We start from the raw sequence: 26136 nt of genomic DNA on the forward strand, positions 1-26136 counted from the left end.
CACCTGGCGCGTCCAGACACGTGCGTGACTTTGAGGAAGAAATGAGTCTGGAGAAGGTTTTATTTCCTGCCCACGTTCCCAGGGCGCCTGGCCGCTGGCTCCCACACCCGTGTGGGCAGGCGGGCGCCGGCCGTGGGGTGTCTGCGCGATTTCAGCCTTTCTGGGGGCAACCGAGCAGGGCGGCGGCACGCGGCGCTCCCTCCCGGCCGCGACGTCGCGGGCTCGGGGCTGGGCCGGGCGGCCAGCGGGGGGCGCCTGCGGCCGCTCCGCCGCCCCCGCCCGCCCCGCGCGATCCGGCCCGCGGCGGCGCGGCCACTCGGGCGGCGGAGCGGCCGGAGCGGGAGCCGCGCGGATCGGAGCGGGCCGGCAGGTGAGCGCGCGCCGGCGCCGGCGGGGAGAGGCGCGGCCGGCCGGGCCGAGGGGGCGCGCGGCCGCCAGTCGGGTCCTCGGACCCCCGCGCGGCGGGGCGTGGGCGTGGGGGGCGCGTCTGCGGCTTCCTCGCCTCCCGCCCGCCCGGGCCGCACCCAGACGGAGGGGTGGGTGTGGGCCGGGGCGGCTGCAGCCGGGCCCCGCGCTCGGCCCGCCTTTTCCCCCGTCTCAGGAGCCGGGAGAGGCGCGACTCCCACCCCCCTGCCAGCAGCTTGCCCGCGGAGCCGCTGTCTCCAGCCCGAGCTTGGGGTGGGTCTTCTCAGATGTCCCCCTCCGTCAGGTACTGCGGGGAAGACCCTGGCCCAGACAGGACCCCAGCGCAGGAACTGGGGCCCAATCCACTCTCCGGATGGCCGACTGCGACCTCACTGAGGGGCATGGCTCTGTGCCCCCGGCTCCGGCACCCTCCAATCACTCTGTTGGAATGCCCATTGGCTTATGATGGTAAAGAGGGGCTGGTTTGTCGGGTTTCTTAGGCTCTGACAAGGCAGGGGCCCTGGAAGATCAATGTACTCTGCTTAAAGTAAGAAATAACTCAGAGAGAAAACTCAGGTAAGGACAAGACTAAGGGCTGGCTTGGAAGCCATCCAGCTACAGCCAGCAGTGAGCAGGAACCCCATGCCTGTCCGGGGCCAGGGCGGTGTATAGAGGGAGAGCTGGCAAGACAGAAACCTAACCTTTCACATGAAAGGGAAGCGAACCATCCCTGGCTGGGGTGAAATGCTGGAGGCTTTCTCAGTGTGGGCTCTAGTTGTTCTCTCTCCTGGTTTATATCTTGGATCCCCTTTCCCAAAGGCCAAGAACACTTTTTCTTTCTGTGGCCAAGAGCCAAAGCTGGAAAATGAGAGTTGGGGCCGTTTCATTACAAGTAGAGCCTTTAAGGTGAGAGCCACAGGTGCCCTTAGGGGCTGGGCTGTGTCTGGAATGGCCAGATCTGGACTGGCCTTAGGTGCAGGGCCCTCATGGCTTGCTGAAGCCTCAGACCTGGTCCAACAGAAACATGAATGAATGAATGAGCAGCAGGACTGCAGTGGTCTCAGGATGTGAAGCTGAGGGGACTTGACAAGCTGGGGCTCTGGGCCCTGAGAGGAGGGCCTCTGGCATTCAGTCACTGCTTTTCCACATGGGCAGGTACCCTCCTAGGAGAGGGGAGAGTGTCCCCCTGTGGACCTGGAGCTGTGGGGGCAGATCCCTGGTGGAGTGAGGAGGCCTCATGGGAGTGGCGAGCTGGGTCTACAGGGGGCCTTTTGGATCTGCCTCCCCCTGTACTGAATGTTTAGGGTTCTCAGTGGCTGGATCTTCCTCAGCCCTTGATGCCCTCCGGCTTATAAGCGTGGTTGTTCTTGGGCCTTTTATGGAGGAAGGCGAGAAGAGGTGAGAGAATTCTAATTTCTGAGGCCGGATGGCTTACAGAGCTGTGGGGTGTTTCTTGTACCGTTTGATCCTGTGAGTTAGGACAGAAATGATCAACACCATTTACGAGTGGGAAAGCTGAAGTCTTCAAAGGGCTTGTAGCAAGTTAGGCCTGGAGTGGGGACTAGGGCCTGGCCTTCTGGTCTTCCTGTCCAGTTTTGGCCCGGTTCTGGTGGAGTCTCAGTACCCAGTAGGAGCCTGATCACATCCCCTAGGCAGTCTCAAGTGGGCCTGTTAAATCCCCTTCAAGAGTGAAACATATTGCCTGTCCACCTACCTGCCCAACTCATCCTTCTTCCTGTTCCTACTACCCCCCACTGAGGGATGCTCTGGGGTTTTGCTACTGATCCTACCTTTTGGAACCCCTGCTTTTGTAACTGGGCTCAGAGGGACTGCTAATATGGGGATAAAGACTTACATAGCCTCCATGGCAACTCCAGCAAGGGAGCCTTGAATGGCCTGCCTGGGCAGGAGGCAGAAAAGCGAGTTAGACGTGGTCCCTGCAGTCGGAAGCCTGCTGGCTAATAGGGGTGACAGAGTGGTTACAGTTTAGTCCCAAACACCTCTGTAGAGAGAGGCTCACAGAGTAGCAGGCCATCTGTCTAGAAGGATAGATGGAGGAGTCTTCACTGCGATATCTTTTTTGAGGGGGGCTCTGTTAATAGGTCCTTTTCTTGTTTATTCATGCTTTCTGTATTTTCAACATTGTCTACAGTGAAGAAGAAAAGCAAAACTTGCTTGTTTGTTCTGGAAGTGTTTCAAGAGCTATTCTAGCTTCTGAAACTTTAAATTGGGCTTGCAGGTGAGGTCTGTAAACTTCCACATTTAATAGCGTGTGCAAAAGGAAGGTGCCAGGATTTTGAGATATTTCAGCACAAATTAGCCTCTAGAGTGGCCTGGAACTCAGGCAGTAGACGACACTTGGATCTGTTGCAAAGCTGCTTATTGGCGGCGTCACCTCTCCTGCTGCGAGTCTGCTGGTATTTGTGGCTAACGACTGACCGTTGAAGAGCTGTCTGATGGGGCCTGGCTGGCGGGTGGACAGGAGCCAGAGGTGATGGAGGCAAGGTTGGTGGCAGTTTCCAGCCCTGAGCCACACCCATCCAGAAGTCAAAGAGAGTGGTTTCCTAAGCTGATGCCGCCTGGTCTGGGTTGGAATTGGGGGCAGGCGCTTTGGCCAGAGAAGAGTGGATGAGTCCACATCTCTGGGGGTCCTCACTGAGGAAGCTGAGTTTTACTTCCTGAGCGTGATCAGCCCACAGCCTCCTGCTCCTCTCTGCATGTAACACAGGCTGGGTGATGCCCTGGAGTCCTGAGTCCTCTCTGCTTCTTGCGGTGAGAACTCCACTCCCACCCCCAGCCCTTGCTCCTCCTCCTTCCTATAAACCCTTTTCTCCAGTCAACTCTGTTATGTATGTTAGGACATGCTCAATCCCCTCTTGGACAAGGGACCCCAGGGATGGTGTGGGCCAGGGGCATGGCTTGGGGGCCCTTTTGATTTCAGGCTCTGCCCCCTTGGGTGTTTGTTTTCCTGAGATTTTTGGACATGGGCATTTGAACCTTGACTGTCACTTTAAGAGGGGAACTAGAAAGGCAGGAGCCGTGGTCCTCCCAGCTCTCCACTGCTCAGCTTGTATAGAGGGAGCTAAATGGGGCCTCTCTGGTTAGGGTGGGCATTGGGCCAGGGCCATTGCCAAGTGTGGGGAGCTGGCAGTGGGAGGTCCAGCCAGTGTGTGCACAGGAGGCCACCCCTTCAGTTAATGACCACCTGCTGAGTGAGGTGGCTGTGAGCAGCTATCCACCTGTTTGCAGAGAGAGGCACTGTTTTCAGTTGTTAACAACAAAGGCTAGTATTTGCAAGCTTTTATTCCTGGAGGACAAGAACACATGCTCTGGAGGGCATCTCTTAGGCTTGAGTCCAGCCTTAACGTTTCCTAGCTGTGTGACTTTGGGCAGGTGCTTCAACCTCTCTGAACTTCAGTTTCTTATCAATGAAAAGGAGATGGAATAAGAATACTTATCTCAAAAGCCAGGAACAGCTTCTGATTAAAAGAGGCCAAAGTGACATGACAACCAAATGCAAATATGGGTCTGTGCTGAAACACATTGCATGAAGAGCATCATTAGGACAGCTGACGGAATTAGGTATGGACTGTAGATTAGACCCGGACTGTAAAGAAGCCGCCTGCAGTGCAGGAGACCTGAGTTCGATCCCTGGGTCAGAAAGATCCCCTGGAGAAGGAAATGGCAACTCACTCCAGTATTCTTGCCTAGAGAATTCCATGGACAGAGGAGCCTGGTGGGCTACAGTCCATGGGGTTGCAAAGACACGTGACTGAGTGACTCACACTTTAGATTAGAGTGTATTAATATTAAATGACCAAATTAATATTAAAGACCAAATATAGGGCCTTGATCTTAGGAAATATGCACTGAAGTATTTAGAAGCTCACTGTATAAGCAGCCCACTCTCAATATTAAAGAGAAACATATGTATAAGCATAATAAAAGTGAGGCAAAAATGATACAAATAGGCAAATCTGAATTAAGGTATAGGAGAATTCTTTGTAGTTTTCATGTAACTTTTCTAAAAGTTTGAACTATTTCAAAACACAAAGTTAAAAGAATGCCTATCTAATAGCTTGAATGAAACCACATTAACTCATGTTACTTAGTGCCTGGCACTCATTGAATTTAACTGCTGTTGTTACTGTTGCCTTTTATTATCATTAATATGGACAAAGTGTATCTTGTCTCCTTGTTACAATACCATGGGCTATTTTTCCACTTTACAGATGACAGTTGAATCCCAGAGATGTTAAGTGGTTTGCTCAGGGCCACACAGCATTAAGTCCAGAGAACCTATAGGAGAACTGCTTGAAATTTATTTTGGATTAATCGCCAGCATCTGAAACCATGAGATTTTATGTAAAAACCCAGATTTCTTTTTTTTTTTTTTAGTTATATATATTAACATATTTGTAGTTATATATATATAAATTATTTATTTTTTAGATTCTTTTCCATTATAGATTATTACTAGGTATTGAATATAGTTCCCCATGCTATGCAGAAAATCCTTGTTTATCTATTTTACATATAGCAGTGTGTATCTGTTAATCCTAAAACAAACCAAAAAAATGAAGCTGCTAATTCATGTCCAACTCTTTGCAATCCCAAGGACTGCAGCCCGCCAGGCTCCTCAGTCCAAGGGATTCTCCAGGCGAGACTACTGGAGTGGGTTGTCATTTCCTTCTCCAGAGGATCTTCCTGACCCAGGGATTGAACCCAAGCCTCCTAAATTGCAGGTGGTCTCCTGCATTGCAGGCAGATTCTTTTACTGACTGAGCCAGCAGGGAAGCCCCCTGTTAATCTGATACCCCTAATTTACCCCCTGCCTCTTCTCTTTGGGAATTGTAAGTTTGTTTTCCAGGCCTGTGAGTCTGTTCCTGTAAAAACCCAGACTTCTGATTTCCTTTGATAACTCAGAAGGCTTGCAGCATTGGCCACACTCCTTTGTGACAGCTGCTAGGTGAAGCTTGGCAGCAGAGCGTCCTCACACAGAGCTTCCAGTTTGCCGTGGTGCCCAGACAGCCAGCCCGCCTGACTGTCCCCTCTGGCCTCTGGGGGCTCTGAGCTTGCTGTCTGAGGGGAGTGTCAGTGCACACCCGATCCCAGGGTGCCAGGCCCGGAGGCCGGGGCTCTCCCCTGCCCCACCCACTCCCGCTTGCAGTGGGTGCACCTGCTTGGCCCAGCCTGCACGTGAGCACCTGCCAGGTGTGTGGGGAGAGGCCGGGGGCTGCAGGCCCGCGGAGCAGGAGCCCGAAGGTGTATAGCTCCCGCCCGCTCTGTCCTGCCAAGTTCCTGTCTCCCCTCATCCTGCCTGCAGCCTCAGCAGTGCTCCTGGCTCTGCAGAAGGGGTAAAGGGTGGTTTGCTGATACCCCATGAGGAACTGCCCGAACGGCCCCCAGCGTGCACTCTTCGTCTTGGGTTGGTGTATGTAGGTGGGTGATTATTTCTCTTCTCTGAGTCTCTGGTCTTCCTCTGTAAAATGAGGCTGTACTGCCTCCATGAAGGGTGGTCAGAAGGTTGGAGGCTGGCACATCAGGTGGGGGTCTCGAGATATGGTCGTAGGACTTCCCTGGTGGCTCAGATGGTAAAGCATCTGCCTACAATGCAGGAGACCCGGGTTCGATCCCTGGGTTGGGAAGATCCTCTAGAGAAGGAAATGGCAACCCACTCCAGTACTCTTGCTTAAGAGAATCCCATGGACAGAGGAGCCTTGTGGGCTACAGTCCATGGGGTCGCAAGGAGTTGGACAGGACTGAGTGACTTCACTTTCTTCTTCTGTCACTGTTTCACTCTACGCTTGGCCTCTGATGCCCCTGGTTCCCAAGAGGCAGCAGAATGAGCAAAGGCTGGGAGAGAGGGCACTGGTCCAGAGGAGTGGGGCAGGGAGGCTGGGAAGGTGGTGTTCCTGTGGCCTTGTGGGTGTGCTTCATTGCCCTCAGTCTCACAGAGGAGGGCACAGGCCCCATGGCCAGGTGGGAGGGGCTCGCCTGGTGGGTTTGGTGTCTGACAGATGGGGAAACTGAGGCTCAGAGAGGCAGGGTGACCTTGAAGGGGAGTCCCACACAGCCAGGCAGCTTCTGCCTCCTGGGCCAAGACCCTGAGCTGCGTTCCTGGGGAGGAGGAGAGGATCAGCTCATTTCTTATTTTCAGATGGCTTGGATTTTGTGTTAATTACAGAAATAATTCTCATTTATTATTAAAAAGCAGAAAACCTAAGCAGTTAAGTGGGGGAGATAAAACAGAATCTGTGCTCATTAATGTAACCCAATAGTGCCTTGATGTAGTCTTTCCAGATGATTTCTTGTGTGTTGTTTTTTTTTTCAACATGTGACAAGAAGAAAAAAATGAATATCACATTTCTTATTCTGTCCCGCTTACTCCCAGACTTTGGGAGTAGAGGTGCTGGGTTTCCAAGACATGTATTGGGCTCACCCCAGCATTTCGTACGCTAGGAACCCGGACTGATTTTCTCAGCCCTGCTCTTGCTGGACACTTAGGTTTTCTCCAGTAGTTCTGCAGTTAGATCTCTGTGCTAAGGAGCCCATAGCTAAGTCTTCGTACACACTTGGGATTCTTTTCTGTAGGGTGAATTAAGACAGGTCCACTTTGCACCTTGAAGGCTGGATGCAGGTTTGTGGTAGGGCTGTGTCTGGGGGCGTGGAGGTCTTGGGCGCCGAGAGCAACCCCCTCCTCCATAAACTGCTTTGCGGTCAGAGGATGAGACAGGGAGGGGTGCCCACTGGAGGGCTTTGCCAGGAGAGGGGTTAAGGTGCCGCCATCCAGGCTGGTACTGGAAGCCTTTAAGCTCCTGTGGGGGAGGTGGGTGGAGGCGAAGGAGAAGGTGGCCTGCACTCCAGGCTGGCCCATGGTGGTGGCGCCTGCAACCCCGCAGCCTGTTCTGCTTCCGCAGAGGGGCCTGGGGTCGTCCGTGCCCATGCTCGGGGGTCAGGCCAGGAGCGCATCCTTGTGATTTGGGGGACAGGGTAGTGAACTCTCCCCCACCCCTTCCAGGGAGCCGGGCTGAGACCGATTCTGTGCTTCCAGCTCTGAGACTCCCTGGGGGTGGGGGACATCTTTCATCTCTAGGAAGGGGGCTGGGAATGATACCGGCATCGAGTGACACCCAGATGAGAGAGCAGATGCCAGAGCCCTGACAGTGACTGTTTCAGCGTTTCGTTATGGAGAAACTACACACCCACGAAGGAAGACAGAATGGCATGCCTGCCCACACATACTCAGCCCCTAGGTGCCGCGGCTTCCAGCCCTGGGCCACCCTGGAGTCATCTCTGCTCCCACACACTTCCCCCTTCCGGGCCTCATGGCACTTCATCTGTGGAGATGGTAGTACAGCCATGCCTCCTTTTATTGTGCTTTGCAGGTAAATTCTGTGTGTGTGTTTTTCTTTCTTTTTTTTTTAAACAAATTGAGGGCTTGTGGCCACCTTGTCTTGTCAGATGATGGCTTGCATTTTTTAGCAGTAACGTATTTTAAAATTAAGGTACGTACGTTTCTTAGATATAATGCTGTTTCACTCGTAACAGGCTACCGTCTAGTGTAAACATAACATTTATATGCACTGGGAAACCAAAAAATGTGTGTGACTCACCTTGTTGACATATTTGTTTATTGTGGTGATCTGGAACTGAGCCTGCAATTCTGGGGAAGTATTCTTGTTTATATTCCTGAGAGAGAAGGCGTGAAAAAAAGAAAAAAAAAAGAATTATCTCCACATCTAAAACTTAGCAGTATTCTTTAAAATTATAGCTATCCAGTCAGTGTGTTGTGTTCAGGTTTCAATTGTTTCATACAGGTCAAAAATAAAATTTAAAAAAATTTTTAGTTTTTAAAATCAGAATTCAAATGAGGTCTACGTAATGGGATGTCTTTAATGGGTTGATGTCTTTCTCAAGTCTTCTTTAGTCGGTAGTATTGATGTTCATTCATTGTCTCTCGGGCCAGATGTTGTGCTTCTTTGAGCTCTCTATAATGATCAACACATTTTTTAAATTGGTAGTTGTGTCTCTAGCCTTGATCTACTTTAGCTTCAACTACCCCCACCCCTGGAGTAGGAAATGGCAACCCACTCCAATGTTCTTGCCTGGAGAATCCCATGGATGGAGGAACCTGGAGGGCTACAGTCCACGGGGGTCGTGAAGAGTCCGAAAGGACTGAGCGACTTCGCACAGCACACGCCCACCCCGCCCTGCTGCCACCGCAAAAGCACTTTGGAGAGGAGGTTGGAAACTTCTGCTGGGAAGCTTGCATTGTCTGGGACAATCTCTTTCTGCTATCTTCAGTGGCTTTGAGATAGCAGGACTTCTCATCATAAAAACCTTTCATTTTCACCTGGTTACAAGTGGTGCTGAGTGAGTGAAGAACTTCCAGTCTCAGGCCGTTGTTTTTCCTTATTCCTGGTTTTTGTCCATAGTAGTTGCTTTTCCCTATTAATCTTTTAATTACATGGGTAGTATACTTTTATTAGAGAAAATTAGAAAACAGGCATAAACAAGAAAAGTATGAAATTAAGACTGCTGAATTTTATCACCTAATGATAACTCCTAAGATTTGGAGTATATCCTTTCAGACTTTCTTGTGTGTGGGGGGGAAAAAAATATATATATATATCTATACACACACACACACACACACGTACACGTGTATGTACATCTGTGCTACTGTTAAATGAAAGGTGGAACTTTACACATGGGTCTGTTTTCGCCTTGTGGAATCTCCATAACTTCCTTCCCAGGATCTGTAGGGAGGGACGTGGTCTTTCTCTCTGTCCCTCAGGGGTTCATACCAGGCAGGGTGTGGGGAAGGACAGGCGGCCGCGGGTATAGCCCAGCTGCCGAGTTTTTCAAAGGAAATAAGGACTTTTGGTTGGCAGGGCAGTTGCTTTCACATCTGTTCTTTTAGGAGTCTCTGCAGTTGCTCAACACCCTGTGACCGGGCCTACCCCTTTCCTTGTCCAAAGTCCTGTCCCAGAGGCCTGGCAGAGGCTGGGGCCGGAGGTGGTCATGGGAGCCAGCCCCCTGCCTTCTGGTAGGCTGTGCCACCCACAGGATGCACGGTTGTTCATCTTTCCTTGTCTGGTATTGGACCTGGGACAAGCAGCAGCTGTTTAGATCTCTACACAGGCGGGACAGTGGCTAAGGGAGCTGACTTTGGGAACAAAGATGCTGTTTACTTCTTAGCACATGTGTTTTTTTTGGAGTGGTTTGGTAGTTCACCCCAAGTCGCCCCTTAGGACCACCACTGATTAGGAGTGAAGGCCCTTGTTCCATCTTGTAACTTGGAGGATATAAGTGAAGGAGTGAGCCAGAGCATCTCCATGTTTCCCGCCTGAGCAGGGAAGGGATCTTAGCACATCTCTGAGCCTGCAGTCAACCCAGAAGAGATGAAGGCAGAGGCGCCGGAGGTGAGTCGCTGCACTGGAATGCAACCCCCTCGGGCCCCAACTCATCAGTGTGAAGAGTCCATCTCGGAGGAGGGTGAGTGACACAAGCTTGTGCCTGCCTCAGCGAGGCTGTCTCCTTGGGGATCTCACTTTGGTCCCCCTGGCCCAGAGCGTGGAAGAGCTGAGGGCCTGAAGGAGGGGCAGCCCGGAGGCCTGATGCCAGTACTGGGCCAGACTGCTCTGTCCTCCAGGCCGGGTGAGTGCTGCTGTCTGCACGGAGAGTGGGCTCTGTTTCTCTGCTCTGCATTCTTGTTAGAAGACTCTGGGGGCAGATCAGATTGGCAGAAATGTACAAAGGGCTCTTGAGTGCCTGGTGCTTGGAGGGGGATGGTCTGCTGGAAGAGAAGAGGTGACCCCTCCCCCTGTCACTCCCGATCAGTAGGGACGCTGCAGTGACAGCGCGTCAGTGCAGTCTTGACGGGGGCTGGAGGGTGCGCTTCCGAGGTGGCTCAGACGTGTGGGTGGCAGGTCGATGGTGGCTGTGGGCAGGAGGCCTCAGTTCTCACCGCAGGACTGCTCGAGTGTCCTCATGACATGCTGGCTGGTTTCCCCTAGAGTGAGTAATCCAAGGGGGAGCAAGGTGGAAGCCGCAGTATCTTTCATAACTTTGGAAGATAAGCATGTGATGTCTACGGCATTTTGTTGGTCACCCAGGTGATGTGGGAGGGCACCATACAAGGGCATGGACACCAGGAGGCAAGGGTCACTGGGGCTGCCTACCGCTGTGGCCCCAGCAGCTTCCAGCTCTTATTCTCCCAGCCTAGTGAAATGAGAGCATCATTTTTTTTTTCCATTGAGTTCCTACAAAAGTCCTAGAATTGAGCATTTAGAGTCACCTGCCCATTCCCCAGTGGACACTGACCAGGAGCCCCCCCACCCCCTCGCCAAAGGGCTGACTACCCGTAGGAACAGGGAGCTGTTACTGGAAGTGGAAGCTATGGAAGGAATATGGCAGTGTGTATCCTCTAAGGAGACCCCTGTGGTCCAGAGGAGGTGACGATGGGACATTGCTTCCGGAAAGGTGGCATTTGTCCTTGTCTTGGCAGGATGAGTAGCATTTTAACCATCCCAAGTGGCCGGAAGGCCTGAGCCAGGGCACGGCGGGGTGAGGCAGCTGGATCGTGGGGTCGCGGGAGATCAGGCCGCAGAGATGACTTGGGCCAGGCGTGGGGGTGGGTCAAGTGGAGGAGCCAGGATTTGACTCAGGAGACACCGAGAAGCCGTGGAAGGTCTCTGACCAGGGCAGGCATGCAGTAGAGCCAGGATCGGGAGAACACCCTCTGTCTGGCCTTCCTTATCTTCGGCTATCATTGAGCACTTGCTGTGTGCCCTACACACCTTTCTCACTTAACCCTCACAGCCTCCCAAGGCACTGGATGATGTCACCCTGCCTTTACGATGGGCCAAGGTAATGCAACGGGGCCAAGGTCACTCGATGGGGACTCTGATTGCAGAGCTCTCGGCCTCTTGATCCCATATTCATGGGACAAAGGACTGTATTGAGAGTGAATCACCAGCCTGATTGCTTGGACCCTTCTCAGGGCTCCTCTGGGGTGTGGTAGCTCTCGTACGGATGGTTTCCTTGTCCACACTCCCTCCCAGACATCTGCCTGGGGTGCTGTGGGGTTTCTTCCCTAGGGGGAAGGGCTTGACATCTGGGTTTGTCAACTGGGGCCAAACTATTTGCTCAGCGCTCGGCGTTATTTGTCTCTTGGCCGACTGCCAACCGTGTCTGCCTTGTTTTTGCTGCAGTTCTATTCTGTCTTGCCCACCGTTTCACGGCTTGGCCACTCTCTTGTGTGTGGACTGGTGGCTCCCACGCAGCAGCCAGGCACTGAGTGGGCCATCTCCCTGGCCTGAGACACCCTTTTGTGGGCCTCTTCCTCCTCTAGGTGGGTGAGGTCTCTGTCCCCTGAGCTCTGGACCGTGTATCTCACCTTCAAGGATGCCCCTCCCAGATCTTAGTGCCTTGTCACAAAGTGGGCCTGGCAGGGGGTGTGTCCAAGTCACGCTTGTGTCCCCAGCACCCTAGAGGGGTCCTGCCCACAGGGAGGAGGGGGGATGTTGCGGAGTGAGAGGGGAGGGGTGGGTTGTGCTGAGCGCCTGGCACCTTGAGTGAAGGAAAGCCAGCCTTCCCTGCCTGAGGCTGAGGAAGCCCACAGCTGCTGCTCCCTGGGGGGAGTTTCTCCAGCAGGAGCAGCCTGTCTCCAGGGAAGCCGTTTGTTCATTGCCCCTGGGGAGGGTCACGATGTCAGTGATTGAAAGCACCAGCTATAGAGTCAGACAGACCTGAGGTTCAGTTCTGGCTCTTCCCGTTCTTTTTTTTTTCCAGCTGTGTGTGCTTGAGCAAGTGAGTAGCCTCTCTGAGTCTCAGTTTTCTCTCTACAGAATGGGCATGATAGCAGGACCTCCTCCTGAGGCTGGGCGTGGTGCCCAGCACACTGTTTAAATGCTGACCCCAGGTCCTGCCTGCTGGGACCTCGCAGTTGGTGTGAGGGTGGGGTGCCAAGTGCCCAGTGACTGGGGCTCAGGGTGCCGCAGGCTGGCAGGGAAGAGTGCCTCCTCTGAGGAAGGAGCTGGAGGGGAGACCTGGGGAGGGCAAAGGCTGGGAAAACTGGGCTCCATTCTCTTGTCTGGAGGAGCCCACTCCAGTATTCTTGCCCAGAGAATCCCCTGGACAGGGGAACCTGGCGGGCTACAGTCCATGAGGTTGCAAAGAGTCAGACACGACTGACGGATTTAGCACACCCTTCTTTGTTATTGAACAATACGGCTTACTGTCAGGATACAAGGTAGAAAATGACCCCAGGTCCCCATATCACATGTTCAGGGGACTCCCTGCGGACCAGGAGGTGCTTCCCCCTCCATCTGGGGCCGTCTGTGCACCCTGCTCCCTTCCTATCTCCCACCTCACCGCTGAGCATCCCACCATTCCAGAAGGGAAGCTGAGGCCTGAAGTGGAAGGGGAAACTGGAGCCTGATGCATGGCTTCCAGGGATGCAGGGGTGCTGGGGTTGTCTGGGGGCTCTTTGGAATAGGGATTCCAACCCGGGGCCTTAACCTTGGCCCCTGGCCTGGCCCCAGCACAGGGCGGGGTGCAGCTGTGAGATGGAGAGGTGGCAAGCCAGACTGGAGACCTTTGACCTCTCAGAGAGGGATGAGGCCCCCTCACTGTGTGGGTGAGGAAACTGAGGCTCAGGGCCCTGTCTGAGAGGCGGAGCCAGGAAGAGGCTCCCTGGCAGGCTTCTGTCGCCTCTTAATTGCTCATTAAGGTGTTGCTCGCCCCCTGCCTCCAGCCAGCATCACCAGGCTTCTAATGCAGGCTTTGGGTGCTTGTTTTATTTTTACTTTATGAAAATTGTTCCAGTTTAAAGCTTCCAATTTCCATGAGGTCATTGGAGCTGAGAGCCTGGCCTGACGGCTCCCCCCGACTTCTGTCGAGGGCTCTTGCTGTGGCTGGGAGAGGGGCTGAGCTGAGGGCTCAACGTTAGCCTTTCTGCTGCTCCCACCACCAGAGCAGGAAGTTGTGGGTCCAGATGTGAGTCACTCTCATTAGGTAGCCGGTGGAAGGAGCCTTCACGTGTGTGAGTCTGGATGCTGGCCAAGGAGAGGCAGGCGACGGTCAACTCTGAGCGGGCTCTGACCCTGGCCCAGCTGCTGGGGGGCCCTGGAAGAAAGCCAGGTAAAGAGGGCAGAGGGGATGGGGCGCCATCTGTCCTAGAAGCCTGGGGCCCCTGGGCAGCACCCCTCCCCACGATGCAGGCCTGGCCGGGGCATGGGTGGACACGATCTGGACTGGCGGTAGGGGAGGCCTTGGATGGCCAGGTGTGGGGGCTCCTGGACAAGGTCACTGACGTGTCTCAGCCTGACAAGAAGCTGCTGTTACGGCTGTGGTGGGGGTCATTTGGCTCGGCCCACCTAGACTGCCGTGACCCACAGACTCTCAGGTGTCCACCTTTCTTTTCAAGGTTGTAGCTGTACATTTACAAGTACACTTTACTTTTCTCAGTGAAAGTAAAAGTGAATGAGGGAAGAGCAATTGAATTTATTTTGTTAGATTGAAAAAAAGAACAGAAAAAAACCAAAGCCACACTCTGAAAGTGACGCATGCCCGAGAGACAACCAAGACGCCTCAAGAAAGTGGACGGAGCAGCCTCTCCTTCCCTCCAAGTCCTCTCAGCCCAAAGCTCTGGGGCGAGCAATAGGGACCATGGGGAGTGGGTCCTCCTGGATCTTTCTGCCCATTCATCCAGACACAGACACAGGGCAAAGCAAGCCCTCTTGTCCATGTCATCACATGGGGGTCAGGACAGCGGGCCCAGCGGGCTTCCGCCGCCTGGCCAGCCCCTGAGGGAGAGGATAGGGAGGGGGAGAGAAAGCGGAGGGCTGGGCTTGACCTCCAGGAGACAGACCCCCTGGCCCCAAGGCCTGGATGGACGGCCGCAGCCCAGACTGGCTTTGCCTGCAATAGCTGTGTGACCGTGGGCTGTCACCGGCTCTCTCCACCACGGACATGTGAGGGGTGACTAGACCACCGTTCCTAAGGTTAGGGAGGGAACTGCTCCTCAGCTGCTTTTAGCCATGTGGATGAACGTGCTTAAAATGTAGGTATTCGTTTTAATGTGTTTCAGGAAAAAAAAAAATCTGTAAATAGGACCTGTTACTTCATGCATGTATTTTTGGCTTGGACAGGGCTAAAGAAGACACAGAAATGAAACGGGGAGACTTAAGAGGAAGTGCAGCGGGGTCGGCTGCACAGGAAGTGTGGGCGTCCAGGGGTGCGGGGTCTGGAAGGCTCATCTGAGAGCCCTGGTTTCTGACCCGGCCGCGGGCCTCCCCCTCCAGACGGGCCCTGGGCTTCCTGGAGTTTTCCTGTGGCTCCGGGTGTGGGGGAGGAGGACTCTCAGGTTGTGCCGTGTCTGCCCTCAGCGGGGAAGGTGTGAACTTCGTGGGGGAGTCTCCAGGGGTAATTCGCTGAAAACAAGTGACTGTTTGCTGGCGACCATTTTCCCAGGGGTGAGGTAGGGGGTGAAGGAAGGGCAGTTGTGGGGCCTCGTTGCCAGAAGTGGGTATGGGGACAGGCAGGCTTCCTGTGGGCCCTTTGGGGATGGGGGCTGGTGCAGTGGGGGTGGGGGTTGGGGGCAAAAATGGGGCTTCCAAAAAGCCAAAGGTGCTTTTCCAGAGGAGACAGAGGCCCGACTTGATGTTGCTTTGAGGACGGGCACCCCTTTTACAGTTTGTAATTATTGGTTTAACCCATTCCCTGACTACCCACCCCCTCCAACCCCCACCGCCCGGTGTGGTAGTGTCATCTGCCCCCTGTTTGTGGAGGGCAAGCCCGAGGTCTTGTCCTGAGTCACACAGGGAGTCAGTCCTCGGGGCTTCCATTGGCGTGCGCTGCCTTCAGGGCGAGCCGCCACGTTTGAGGCCTGGTGTGGGGGTCGGGACGCTGTGCCTCGTCTTTGGAGGGGCTGGTGGGGGAGCGCGGCCAAACAGGCTCTGGGTGGCTTTGGAGGGCCGGTGGGGCGAGCCTTTCCTGGCAGAGGGTCTTGTCTGCCCCCAGCTCGGGGTGCCCGGGGCTGAGTCAGGGCTCTCGCCTCGGCGGGGCCTGCGTTCCTGGACGCGCGCCGGCGTCCTGCCTCCGTGGGGAGGTGCGTGACCCAGCCCTTGGCATTTTCCGTGACTTGCCATCCCGGCATTGCTGGGTCACCAAGGGGGGGCCGGGCCTGTCCCTCACCTCTCTCCTCCTGCCGTGGGCACGTTCATAGTGAGCTAAAGGCAGGCATCCACATCTCATTGCCTAGGCTGAGGTCAGTGCTTAACTCGGCCGGGAAAGTTCAGGGTCTCTGAGGAAGCCGGCAGAGGGGGTCCCCCCTTCTGAGTCAGTGTGGCCACGTCCAGCCTTTGGTGGGGTCAGGTCTTGGGGATGAGTAGGAAGTGCCAACGGCGTTTCCTTTCCTTTGAAAGGCCTCAGTCGCCGAGAGCTGGGAGGTAGTCTGGCTCGGTGAGTGAGGCCTCGGTATCGGGTCCAGACCCCTGCCTCCAGGCAGAGCTGGATGAAGGCTTGGCTTCAGTACCCCTCCGCCTTCTCCTGGCAGTGTACAAGATGAGCAGGGGATTGAGCTAGTTTCCTGCATCTGTGAAATGGGTCACGCGTGGTACCCAACGTGCTGGGTAGCTGTAGAAGTAAAGGAAGGGGCGTGCATGGCGTGGCCGGCATGGAGAGGCCGCTGCCCGTGCAGAAGTGTTTGCCGTTGTTACTGGCGTGCAGCTGTGTTTGGGGCTCTCTCCCCCGTCCTGCCTTGGGTGGGAGGGTGGGCATCCTTGGAGCAGGGAACCCGGGAGGGGAGGGGGCTCTGGGCAGGGCCGGCTGAAGGGTATTGCTGAGGGGCCTCCCTGTAGCCCTCGGGGTAGTCACAGTCTCTGGGTTCTCGGTTTTCTCCTCTGTAAAGTGGCAGCCCCCAGGCAGGTTGCTGGTAATCTTAAAGGCCTGAAAAATGCTTCCCAGGCATCCGAGACCAGCAGACTCAGGCCTCGATGTTCCCGGCAGTGGCGAGCCCCCCTTCCTCTGCCCGAGGGGCCCAGCAGCTCTGCCCCCGCCCTCCCAGCCCAGGCTCACTTGTGGAGTCTTCACTCGCCCGCCTGTGGTTCCTCCTGCCATCACCTTCCAAAGAGGGTGGCCCGGTGCCCACCTGACAGCCATCGGCATCCAGCGCAGCCTGCCATAGCCCACGGATTTCGCAAGGGGCTCCGTCACGGCCGGGGCCTTGCCCAGTGCCCGCGCAGGCCTGCGGGGCCGCGGCACCTCTGCTCCCCACACACCCCTTTCCCCACGTCCCCACCCACTGCGCCTCTAGAAGAACAGGGCCTCGGGGTTGGGGGGGCGGGCTGAATGAGCCCCCTTTGTGAAAAGTCACCTTTTCACCGAAAGATGGCTGAAAGTCGCCTCTCTGGCGACCTTCTCCCCGTGACGCCCAGGGTCGCCCTTTCTCCGTCCGTCTGCTGATCTCTTTGATGGTCTTGCTCCATCGGTGTTTTCTGAGCAGAGTGCTGTGCTGGGGGCTAGACTGAGCCCACCCTGGGTGAAGGGGGGCCGGGACAGCTGACCTTGGGCCTGGAGACGAGGCCCGTGGGGTTCCTGCATTCCCCTAACACACAGATGGATCAATTCCTCCTGTCCCGTTTGCGTTCAAACCCCTTCTCCTGGCTTTCGCCCTTCCCCGCCCCCCAATCCTTGCCCCCACCTCTGGTTCTGTCTGCTAAACTCTGGGCCTGCCCCTGACCTGAGCAGCAGCTGCAGCCTCCTCTGCGCAGAGTGCTTCCCCACTTCAGCCCCCTTCTCATGCCTTGAGTCACCTCTTCCCGCTTCAGGAGTCCTTGAGGTCAGGAGAAGACGCGGGCACCGGGAGCCCCCACCCCCTTGCTCCCTGCTCCTCTTTGTGCCTCTGTCCGCCCACCCCCCTGGACCACGAAGGAAGTTACCTGCAGCCGTGACTGATGGAAAAAAACAAACTGAGGCCTTTGTTGCGGGTACCCTGGTCCTCAGACGGGATCCTGGCCCCCAGGCCCGCCTCCTCTCGCTTTCTGCTGAGCTGGGCTGGGGGAGTGATGGAGGCAGGGTGCCTGTGACCCAGGGGGAACTCGTGCCACTTGTGGGTGGGGAGCAGCGAAGCGGGCCTGGCTTTCAGGCATCAGGAGGCCCCCAGGGGAGATGCAGGCAGTGGTGCCACCCCCCATCTTTGGGACCCAGAGTACTGGGTGAAGGGCTCTGTCTTCAGGATCCGAGCCTCCTTGCCCTTGAAAGTGGCTTAGCTCACCACCTCAGGTGCAGCCGACTTGGGTCCGGGGCTCCTGCCATCACTGGCTGGCCAAGTGGGGGGAGGGCCAGGATCCTGGGGTGTGGCCCCCTCCCTACACCGGTGGGGAAACAGGCCCAGACGCTGGTGTGCTTCCCCGGTCAGAGCTGTGCTGGAGGCGTTTCCCCTGGCCGCACTCAGCGGGGAGCTGTGGCTTTGGGCTGGCCAGCCCATCTTCCTGCCTCAGTCTCCCCATCTCTGCAGTAGGCAGATTGACTCTGCCTCCCACCCACCTCCCTGCCGTGCGGGTCAGGGAACCCACGGGTCTGCCCATTCCTGCTCCCCGAGCCCTACTCCTTGGCATCTCCTTCAAGCCCCCATCTGGCTCTGGGAGGAGGAGCTCTTTGAAGTTGGCTGGAGGCATTACTTTAATGGGGCCCTGGCCTAATGGGGAAGCATCTTGTTTTGAAACACCCAGACTCCCTGGAGCCGCTGCCCAGGTTCCCTGGGGAAGGGGTGCCTCTGCGCCTCCCAGGCAGGCCTGGGTCAGGGGCTGGCACCCTGGGATCTCTCTGCCAGTCTGCTTTCTGGCAGGGGAGTGAGAGAAGACAGGAGCTGCCTTTCGGGGGCTGACAGCAAGTGAGGTTTTGTTGTGGGGTCTTTGTTGCAGGCACCCTGGTCCTCAGCTGTGTTCCTGCCCCCCAAGGCCCACCTCTCTCTCTCTCTCTCTCTCTCTCTTCTGGGCTGGATGATGGAGTGGGAGTGACATCAGTCTCTCCAGCCCACCCCTTGTGTGTGGAGCTGTCTGGGGTGGCCCCAAGCAATGGCACTCCCTGGGTGCCAGCCTCTTGGGTCAGGCCCCTGGGCCTTAGGTACCATCACATGTCCATCCTGCAGATGAGGAAACAGAGGCCCAGAGAGGTTAATGAATGTGCCTCAGGTCACCCAGCCCCTCTGATGTGGAGCTGGGGTTCTAGCTTGTTGGGTCTCAGAGCTTGTGCTCTCGACCACTAGGCTTTCCTGGGCTCACAATTGCCCTCGCCCACCCTGGCATTTCTCCGCCTCGAGGGGCTTATGTGGCCCGCGTCTAGTCTCTCCCCTCCCCCAGCAGGGGCTCACAGGGACCTGGCACCCATCGTGTTTGTTGTAGCTCCAGCAAGCACCTCACGTGGTACCTGGTGTGAGCAGGAGCCCAGTGAGCACCCGTTGGGTGGCAGCACACGGGCCTTGGGCTGAGGTAGAAACAGCACCGCAAGGTCAGCCCCCTTCCCCGTGAGAAGTTTCTAGATATTATAAGGAGTTTTCATAGCCATTAGGTCATTTCACTGCCAGAACAGGCCGGGGAGCCAGGGAATGTATTTGTTCCATTGCTCAGGTGAGAATCGGGAGACCTGAGAGGCAGGTGACCTGCCAAAGCTCATGCAGACAGGACTAGTGACACCAGGCTTGGGGCCCAGGCTCTGCAGTTCAGGGCAGGCTGTTTTTGACTCAGTTCGTGAGTTTGGGGTATGAGTGTCCTCTGTGTGCCAGGCAGTGTTGGGTCCTGAGAGCGGGGCAGTGTGTGGCCAGACACCGGCCGACAGGCCAGGATTTCTGTGCTGTGGTGGGACACACAGGCTCTGAGTCCAGATTGGGCAGCCCTCCTGGAGGAGGTGGCCGCTCAGCCTGGCTCTGTGGGGCATGCAGGAGTTTGCCAGGCAGAGGGAGCTAGGGGGTGGAGAGGTAGGCAGCTCTCTTAGGCTGCCTGAGCCTGGAGACAGAAGGGTGGGGCTTGTATGGGGAACCGAAAAAAGTCAAATCTCACAGCCACAAAGAGGGCCTCAGGAAGCACTGGAGGACCGTGTTGGGCAGGGGTGAGTAGGACGGAGCTCATTGTCCGTGGGGCGAGGTGAGGGGAGGACTTGGGGAAGATCCCAGGGGAGGCTTGGGTTTGGCGGGGCATGTGGCTGCCGTGGACTTAGGCTCCATCACGGCAACTGCCAGTGCCCAGGGGAGCCTGGCTCTGGAAGACCAGTCTGTGAAGGGAAGGGGTGGGCTAGGAATGGGGGCGCTTGGACTCGGGGGAGAGCCGTGGGGAGGGGCTCCTGAGCCCCTGTGTTTGCGGCTCCGGAAGCCGGGCTGTGGTTTCAGGGGGTGTGGAGGAGGTCGGCTATAGCTGCTTCCCTTGCAAAAGGGCTCTTCCGGGCTCCGGGCTGGGCTTTCACCAGGCAGCCCTCCCCCTTCTCCCCCCTGATGTGCCCCCTTGACCTTACACCGTTCTCAGGAAGCTTCGAGGAAGGGGGGTCTCGGCACCTTGGGTGAGGGCTGGGCTCTCTGGTGGGGGTCTCTGGGCAGTGGCTTCGGGAGCCGGACTCAGCAATGATGCCTCGCTGGGCTCCGTGGGTGCAAGGGGAGGCTGCAAGCCCCGCAGGGCCTGCTGATTCTGTGTGGGGGTGCCTATCCCTCTGCCTGTCCCGCTCACCTCTCTGCAGCTAACTTTTCTGGTCACCTGAGCGAGGAGGGACCTCGCAGGCCCTGGGGGCCTTTCCTGCCCTGGGAGGAATCAGGCCCAGAGAGGGCTTAGAGGCAGAGCTCCTTAGGTCTGTGTCCCTTGCACTGCTTTGCTTGCAGCAGGTGGGGAGACTGAGGCAGGGGCACTTTGAAGCAAGACATGGGAGAGGCAGGGAGTAGGACAGGAGGGTCTCTCCTGGTTGGTTAGTGTTCTCTTCCACTTTCTCTTCCCCAGGGCGGATTGTTTCCCCAGCTGGAGACTGCCTGAGCGCAGGGTCTCCTCCCGTCTTCCCTGTACCCTACCCTGAAGGTCAGACTCAGGGCTGGTCCCCGTGTGCCCATCCAACCCAGCCCAGGGTCAGGTGGTGGTGGGGGAGCTGGGCCCCAGCCTCAGGGAGCTCCCAGGCTGTCAGGAAAGGGGCAGACAGTGACCTCTGTTCATGATGCTTCTTGGGGGAAGGTCCCTGAGTTGAGATGTTGGAGTCAGCATTTCCCAAAGAGGATTCATTAGAGATTTAATGAGAAAAGAGCCTCATGAACCAAGAAGACTGGCAAGTGTTTAGCCGTGTTTATTAATTCAGCAGCTTTGCTTTCTTACAGGGCTTCTCAGAATCTGTAATCCACTAATGTGTACAGTGTATCTTTGAAAGTGAAAGTGGTGGTTGCTCAGTCATGTCCGACTCTTTGCGACCCCATGGACTGTAGCCCACCAAGCTCTTCTGTTCATGGAATTTTCCAGGCAAGCATGCTGAAGTGGGTAGCCATGCCCTTCTCCAGGGCATCTTCCTGACCCAGGGATCGAAACTGGGTCTCCCACATTGCAGGCAGATTCTGGGTTTTCCCTGGTGGCTCAGTTGGCAAAGAGTCTGCCGGCAATGTGGGAGACCCAGGTTTGATCCCTGGGTCGGGAAGATACCCTGGAGAAGGAAGGGCATGGCAACCCACTCCAGTATTCCTGCCTGGGAAATCCTGTGGGCAGAGGAGCCTGGTGGGCTACAGTCCATAGGATCGCAAGAGTCAGACATGACTGAGCAACTAAGTCTTGGGTATCTTTAGAGAAAGAAGAAGAGAATGGTAAGGCCAGTGCTGCCTGTGACTAGGGACTGGGCTGTATGAGGCCCTGCGTGCACGGCTCCGTGTGCATGGCTCTGTGTGTGTGTCTTTCACGGCCTTGTGGTTGGACAGAGCACACATCAGGAGATGCCCATGTGGGGCTTGGAAGGAGCCTGGGCCTTGGAGCGGGCAGCTCAGAGTTCGCATCCCAGCTAGGAGGCTTTGGACAAGTAGCTTGCGATCGCAGAGTTGGTTCCCCTGGCTGAAAGTAGAGTGAGAGCACCCCTAACCCGCCCCGGGGGCCAGGAGGCAGGGACTTTGCCTGTTTGCAGCAGGTGCTCAGAGGCTGACGGGTCAGGGACGCCCATGGGCTGGTTTCCTGCCCTCTGTCTCCCCGTCGGGTTCGGGGTGTGCAGAGCATGCCTTGAGGGAGGGGTATTGTGCTTTCACTCCTCTCCGCAGCCCTAGAGGCCTTGGGGGTGAGGACCCGGTGCTGCCTGGAGGCTCTCTCCAGCTCGGGCCTACCTTCCTTGATCCAGTGGACAGGTGCTCTCTCGAGCCCAGCAAGGCACCAGTTAGAGAGTCAGGTTATTCCCCCATTTTTTTTCAAATGAGGAAACTGCAGCTCAAAAAGGATAGGTGACTTTTCAGGGTCGTGACGAACCTGGGGTTTGTTTTTATGTTTTTCTTATTTTGTTTGTGTGTGTGTATACTGAGTCACTCGCTCGTTGTATCCATTTCTTTGAAACTTCATGAAATGTACCAGCCAGGCTCCTCTGTCCATGGGATTTCCCAGGCAAGAATACTGGTGGGGGTTGCCATTTCCTATTCCAGGGGATCTTCCTGACCCAAGGATTGAACCTGCATCTCTCCGTCTTCTGCATTGGCAGGTGGATTCTTTACCACTGAGCCACCTGGGAAGCTCTTTGATTTATACACTCTATTGAATGTTTGGAAAATCACATGGACAGAGGAGCCTGGCAGGCAACACCCCATGGGGTCGCAAAGAGTCGGACATGACTGAGCGACTAACACATACATTTATGTTTGGGGTATTCACATACGTGTTTATATATCTGTGCACACACACATATACACCCACTCTGACAAACCTGCCAGGAACACATCTATGTTAATATATTTAGAGTATCACTTCAGTTATCAATCGCTTTATAGTGCCCTTTGAGTTTCTCCTTGATTTTTTACTTTATGTATTTATGGAAAACCTCTTTTTTGAGGTATGAGTGACATACAAAAAGCTGTGCATTTTAATTGTGTACTACTCGATAAGTTTGGAGATATGTATACACCCACGAAACCATCACTACAATCTTTGTTGTGTGCCTGTCCCTCACAGCCCAAAGTTTCCTCCCCACTTTTAATTTATCATTATTATTTTTATGCTGCTGCTGCTACTGCTAAGTCGCTTCAGTTGTGTCCGACTCTGTGTGACCCCACAGACAGCAGCCCATCAGGCTCCCCCGTCCCTGGGATTCTCCAGGCAAGAACACTGGAGTGGGTTGCCATTTCCTTCTCCAATGCATGAAAGTGAAAAGTGAAAGTGAAGTCGCTCAGTCATGTCCGACTCTTAGCGACCCCACGGACTGCAGCCCACCAGGCTTCTCCGCCCATTGGAGTTTCCAGGCAAGAGCACTGGAGTGGGCTGCCATTTCCTTCTCCAATGCATGAAAGTGGAAAGTGAAAGTGAAGTCGCTCAGTCGTGTCCGACTCCCAGCAACCCCATGGACTGCAGCCCACCAGGCTCCTCCGCCTGTTGGAGTTTCCAGGCAAGAGTGCTGGAGTGGGGTGGACACAAAATCTACATGTTGAAAACTAAGTATCCAGTGCAGTATTGTTAACGATAGGTACTGTGTATACGATAGATCTTGTTTTTTTCTATTGAAAACTTTAAAAATTGCACAAGCTGTATTATAACCATAGAAATAGAAGCTGAAAATGAGAAAGTTTGTTCACTCTGTTAAAGCAGCAGTTTTGGTGTTTCTGTGTCCTGGTTCAGTCCTAATCCATTCCAGGCGTGACCTTCCCCGTGTGGATTTTTCACAGGATGCCCTGCCATGGTACAGTTCAAGCTGCTGTATCTTTTTGACAGCTGCATAGTATTCTACCATAAGAACGTATTGTGATTTATCTTCTCCAGACTGATACATTGTTTTCAGTCTCTCCTACTAAAAAATAATGCTGCAATGAATAATCTTGTGTATAAGTCAAATTTTACACATGTGAAAGTGTTTGTAGGATAAATTACTTGAAATAGGTTTGCCAGGTCAACAGCTGTGTGTGTACATTAGTCACTTGGTGAGGTATGAGTAAAATGCCCACCCCAGAGGTGGTGCTGAATCTGATGCCTGCCAGGGTGAAGTCTGCTTCCCCCCAGGCTGGCCAACACGGATTTGTGAAATGCTTTGATCTTTGCCAAATAGATATATAAAAATGGTTTTCCATAGTATTTTAAATTTTCATTTCTCTTATTATGGGTGAAGTCAGTTTCTTTCCAAATGTTTGAAAGATTTAGATTGTCCTTCTGTGAATTTTCTGTTCATACCCTCCTCCCATTTTTCTGTTAGGTTACTGTTCTTTTTGATTTGTAGGAACTCTTTACATATGAGGGAAATTAGCTCCTTGGGATAAAAATTGCAAATGTCTCCATAATCTTTTGCTCATCTTTTGATTTTGCTTTTGATAGCTTTTACTATATAGAAAAAAAATTTTAATTGTAATGAATTTATCAGTCTTTTCATTATGACTTTTAGGTTTCATGTCGGGTTAGAAAGGACTTAGTCACTGCAGCCTTATTTGAGAATTCTCTCATTGCTTCTTGCTCTTTGGAAATCATCCTAGTATAAATTATGACTCAAGCTTTCTCTCCCTCCTCTGGGTTTTGCTAACTTTTTCAACAGGCAACTAGCAGTGCTGGAGTTAAGACTTAAACCTAAATCTTTCTTGCCGTCTCCAGGACAGTGGCTACTCTGGGTTAAATCCACCATTACCAGTGGACCCACTGGGTGGGTCATGGGAAGCACACTGTTCTGACTCCTTGGGCAGGACTAGCACCACATGAGGTCTCTGAAGGCCAGCTAGACTTCCCCTTTCTGTTCTTCCTTATCAAGGGGAAAGGGAACAGGAATGAAACATGGGCATGAAAGTGTTTTAGTCTAAAGGGGGAGCCTAGTAAAGGTAGGGCTTAAAGGAATGAATCACTAACGGTGGAATTTCAGGCAAGAGTGCGGAGAAAATATAGCTGTTCTTTCCGATATGAGAGCCTGGTTGAGTAGTCAGTCAATCAACACTGCTGCCTGAACACCCACTATGTGCAGAGCCCTTTGCACACCTGGGGGGAGGGGGCACTGAAGTCTCTGCCTTCTGAAAACTTGGGCCTGGAGCCCAGTCTGCTCTTGGCCTCTGGCCTGGGTGCTGGCACGCAGAAGGTGTTGGTGCACATCTGCTGAAGCCCTGAGTGCGTGAATCTCTGTCAAGATGAGTGAATGAATAGATGGACTCTTTCCAGGCAGTCCCTACCCCTCATTAGAATTGGTGCAGGAGATGGCAGGCCAGATTTATTATCCCTGGCGGCTGGAACCTTGGGGCTGTTTGTGTTTTAGAGATTGGCTAGGTCATGCCTAATCCATGGAGAAGCAGAAGGGCAGATTTCAGGAACAAAGAACAATTCCCAACCCCACCCCTAGGATTAGCCCTCTGGGGCCAAGTGACAACACTTCTTTTTGTTGGGCCTCTGAGATCTGACTTAAGTACTTCCTTTGCAAGAGGGAGAACCATGGCCCAGATCGGGTAAGGGTCACAGAGCATGTTGGCAGAGCCGGGGGGCTGGGACTCAGGTGTCTGGACCCCAGGACTGAGTGGCCGCCTGCGCTCCCTGGAGGCTGGGTTGGAGTCCGCCTGCGGGTCTTGGGGGGCAGGGCTGGCTGGGGACTTGCGTTGTTGGGGCTTTTGGCTTCTGCTGCTGCCTGGTGGCACTCTGGCGGTCACCGGGAGGTGGGGAGGTCAGGTAGAGGGTTGTTAGGGACTCTGCCCCTTTGCACCTCGGTCTCTCTTGTGGGGACTAATGGCTGGGCTTTCTCAGCTCTAGGACCTGAGCTTGCTTCTGGGCACATGTGCTGTTCTGTCCTCGCTAACTTGGCCTGTTGGCCATGAGGACCCGTGCCTCACTCTCCCCTACCTTGGCCATCAGCTTGCTGGTGAGAACACAGTGTGGAGCCTGAGAGCCTCTGCCGCTCACATGGGCAAAGGCACAGAGCTGGGACTCGAACCCAGGCCCCCTCCCTCCCGGGCGCAGATCACCTGGCGAAGGGGTGCCGCGGCAGGTGCTGCCTGTCCTGCGGGAGGCCTTCTTGCCTGCTTTCACCGTCTTATGCCTTAGTGCCAACCCCCACCGAAGCCGCCCTGCCTGCTTTCTGCCAGCTTTCTGCCAGCTTTCTGCCAGCTTTCTGCCAGGCTCAGTTTGGCTCATCCGTTTGTTTGCCGCACAAGCACCCGCCAGGGTCCAGCTGCAGGACATGGACTCAAATCCCACATCAGTTTGGTGAGGCAGTGCGGGGATGTTTGAGAGGCGTCTTGGAAGAACTCTACAGGGACAAGCGCCGGGAGAGAATGGTAGGCAGAGGGAGGTTGGGCTCCTGCACGAGCTATGGCTTGGAGAGGGTGCCTCTTTGTGCTGGGCCTGGCAGAGTGGCTACTGGCTTCCCCTCACAGAGCTCAGGGTCTCCTGAGGGAGGTGACATTAACATGATCAGAAAGCCTGCCAATCACCTGGCGCTGGGCTGGGGGGCACTGGGCTGGGGGGCTCCTGCCTGCCACAGTATGGTCACGTGGGCAGAGCGTGGGCGCAGGGACGGGTCCAAGAGGCCCAAGTGGGGCCTCTCCTCTCCTTAGGCCTGCCTGCCTGCCCC

General features: G+C 54.9%; 1 protein-coding gene and 1 non-coding gene across 14 annotated transcripts in view; both read left to right on the forward strand.

The window, feature by feature from the left end:
• The first annotated feature begins 295 nt into the window (after positions 1-295).
• Positions 296-26136, forward strand: part of ADCY7 (adenylate cyclase 7) — a 62187-nt gene continuing 36346 nt past the window's right edge. For 2 of the 13 annotated variants that reach the window (XM_069549821.1, XM_069549818.1), the window contains exon 1: positions 296-370. Coding sequence is in view for 4 of the 13 variants with exons in the window: in XM_069549811.1 (XP_069405912.1) it covers positions 9813-9906 (94 nt within the window). In the remaining 9 variants the exon portion in view is untranslated. Of the gene's footprint in view, positions 371-851; positions 874-9409; positions 9907-13411; positions 13555-18936; positions 19044-19449; positions 19557-26136 lie in introns of those variants that run through there. The other 11 variants (XM_069549808.1, XM_069549809.1, XM_069549816.1 and 8 more) reach the window with 10 other exon arrangements.
• TRNAC-ACA (transfer RNA cysteine (anticodon ACA)) lies at positions 5982-6053 on the forward strand. The gene has a single exon. It is a non-coding gene; the product is annotated as a tRNA-Cys (tRNA).

This window comes from Ovis canadensis, chromosome 14 (genome assembly GCF_042477335.2).
Source record: "Ovis canadensis isolate MfBH-ARS-UI-01 breed Bighorn chromosome 14, ARS-UI_OviCan_v2, whole genome shotgun sequence".
Classification (NCBI taxonomy): Eukaryota; Metazoa; Chordata; class Mammalia; order Artiodactyla; family Bovidae; genus Ovis; species Ovis canadensis.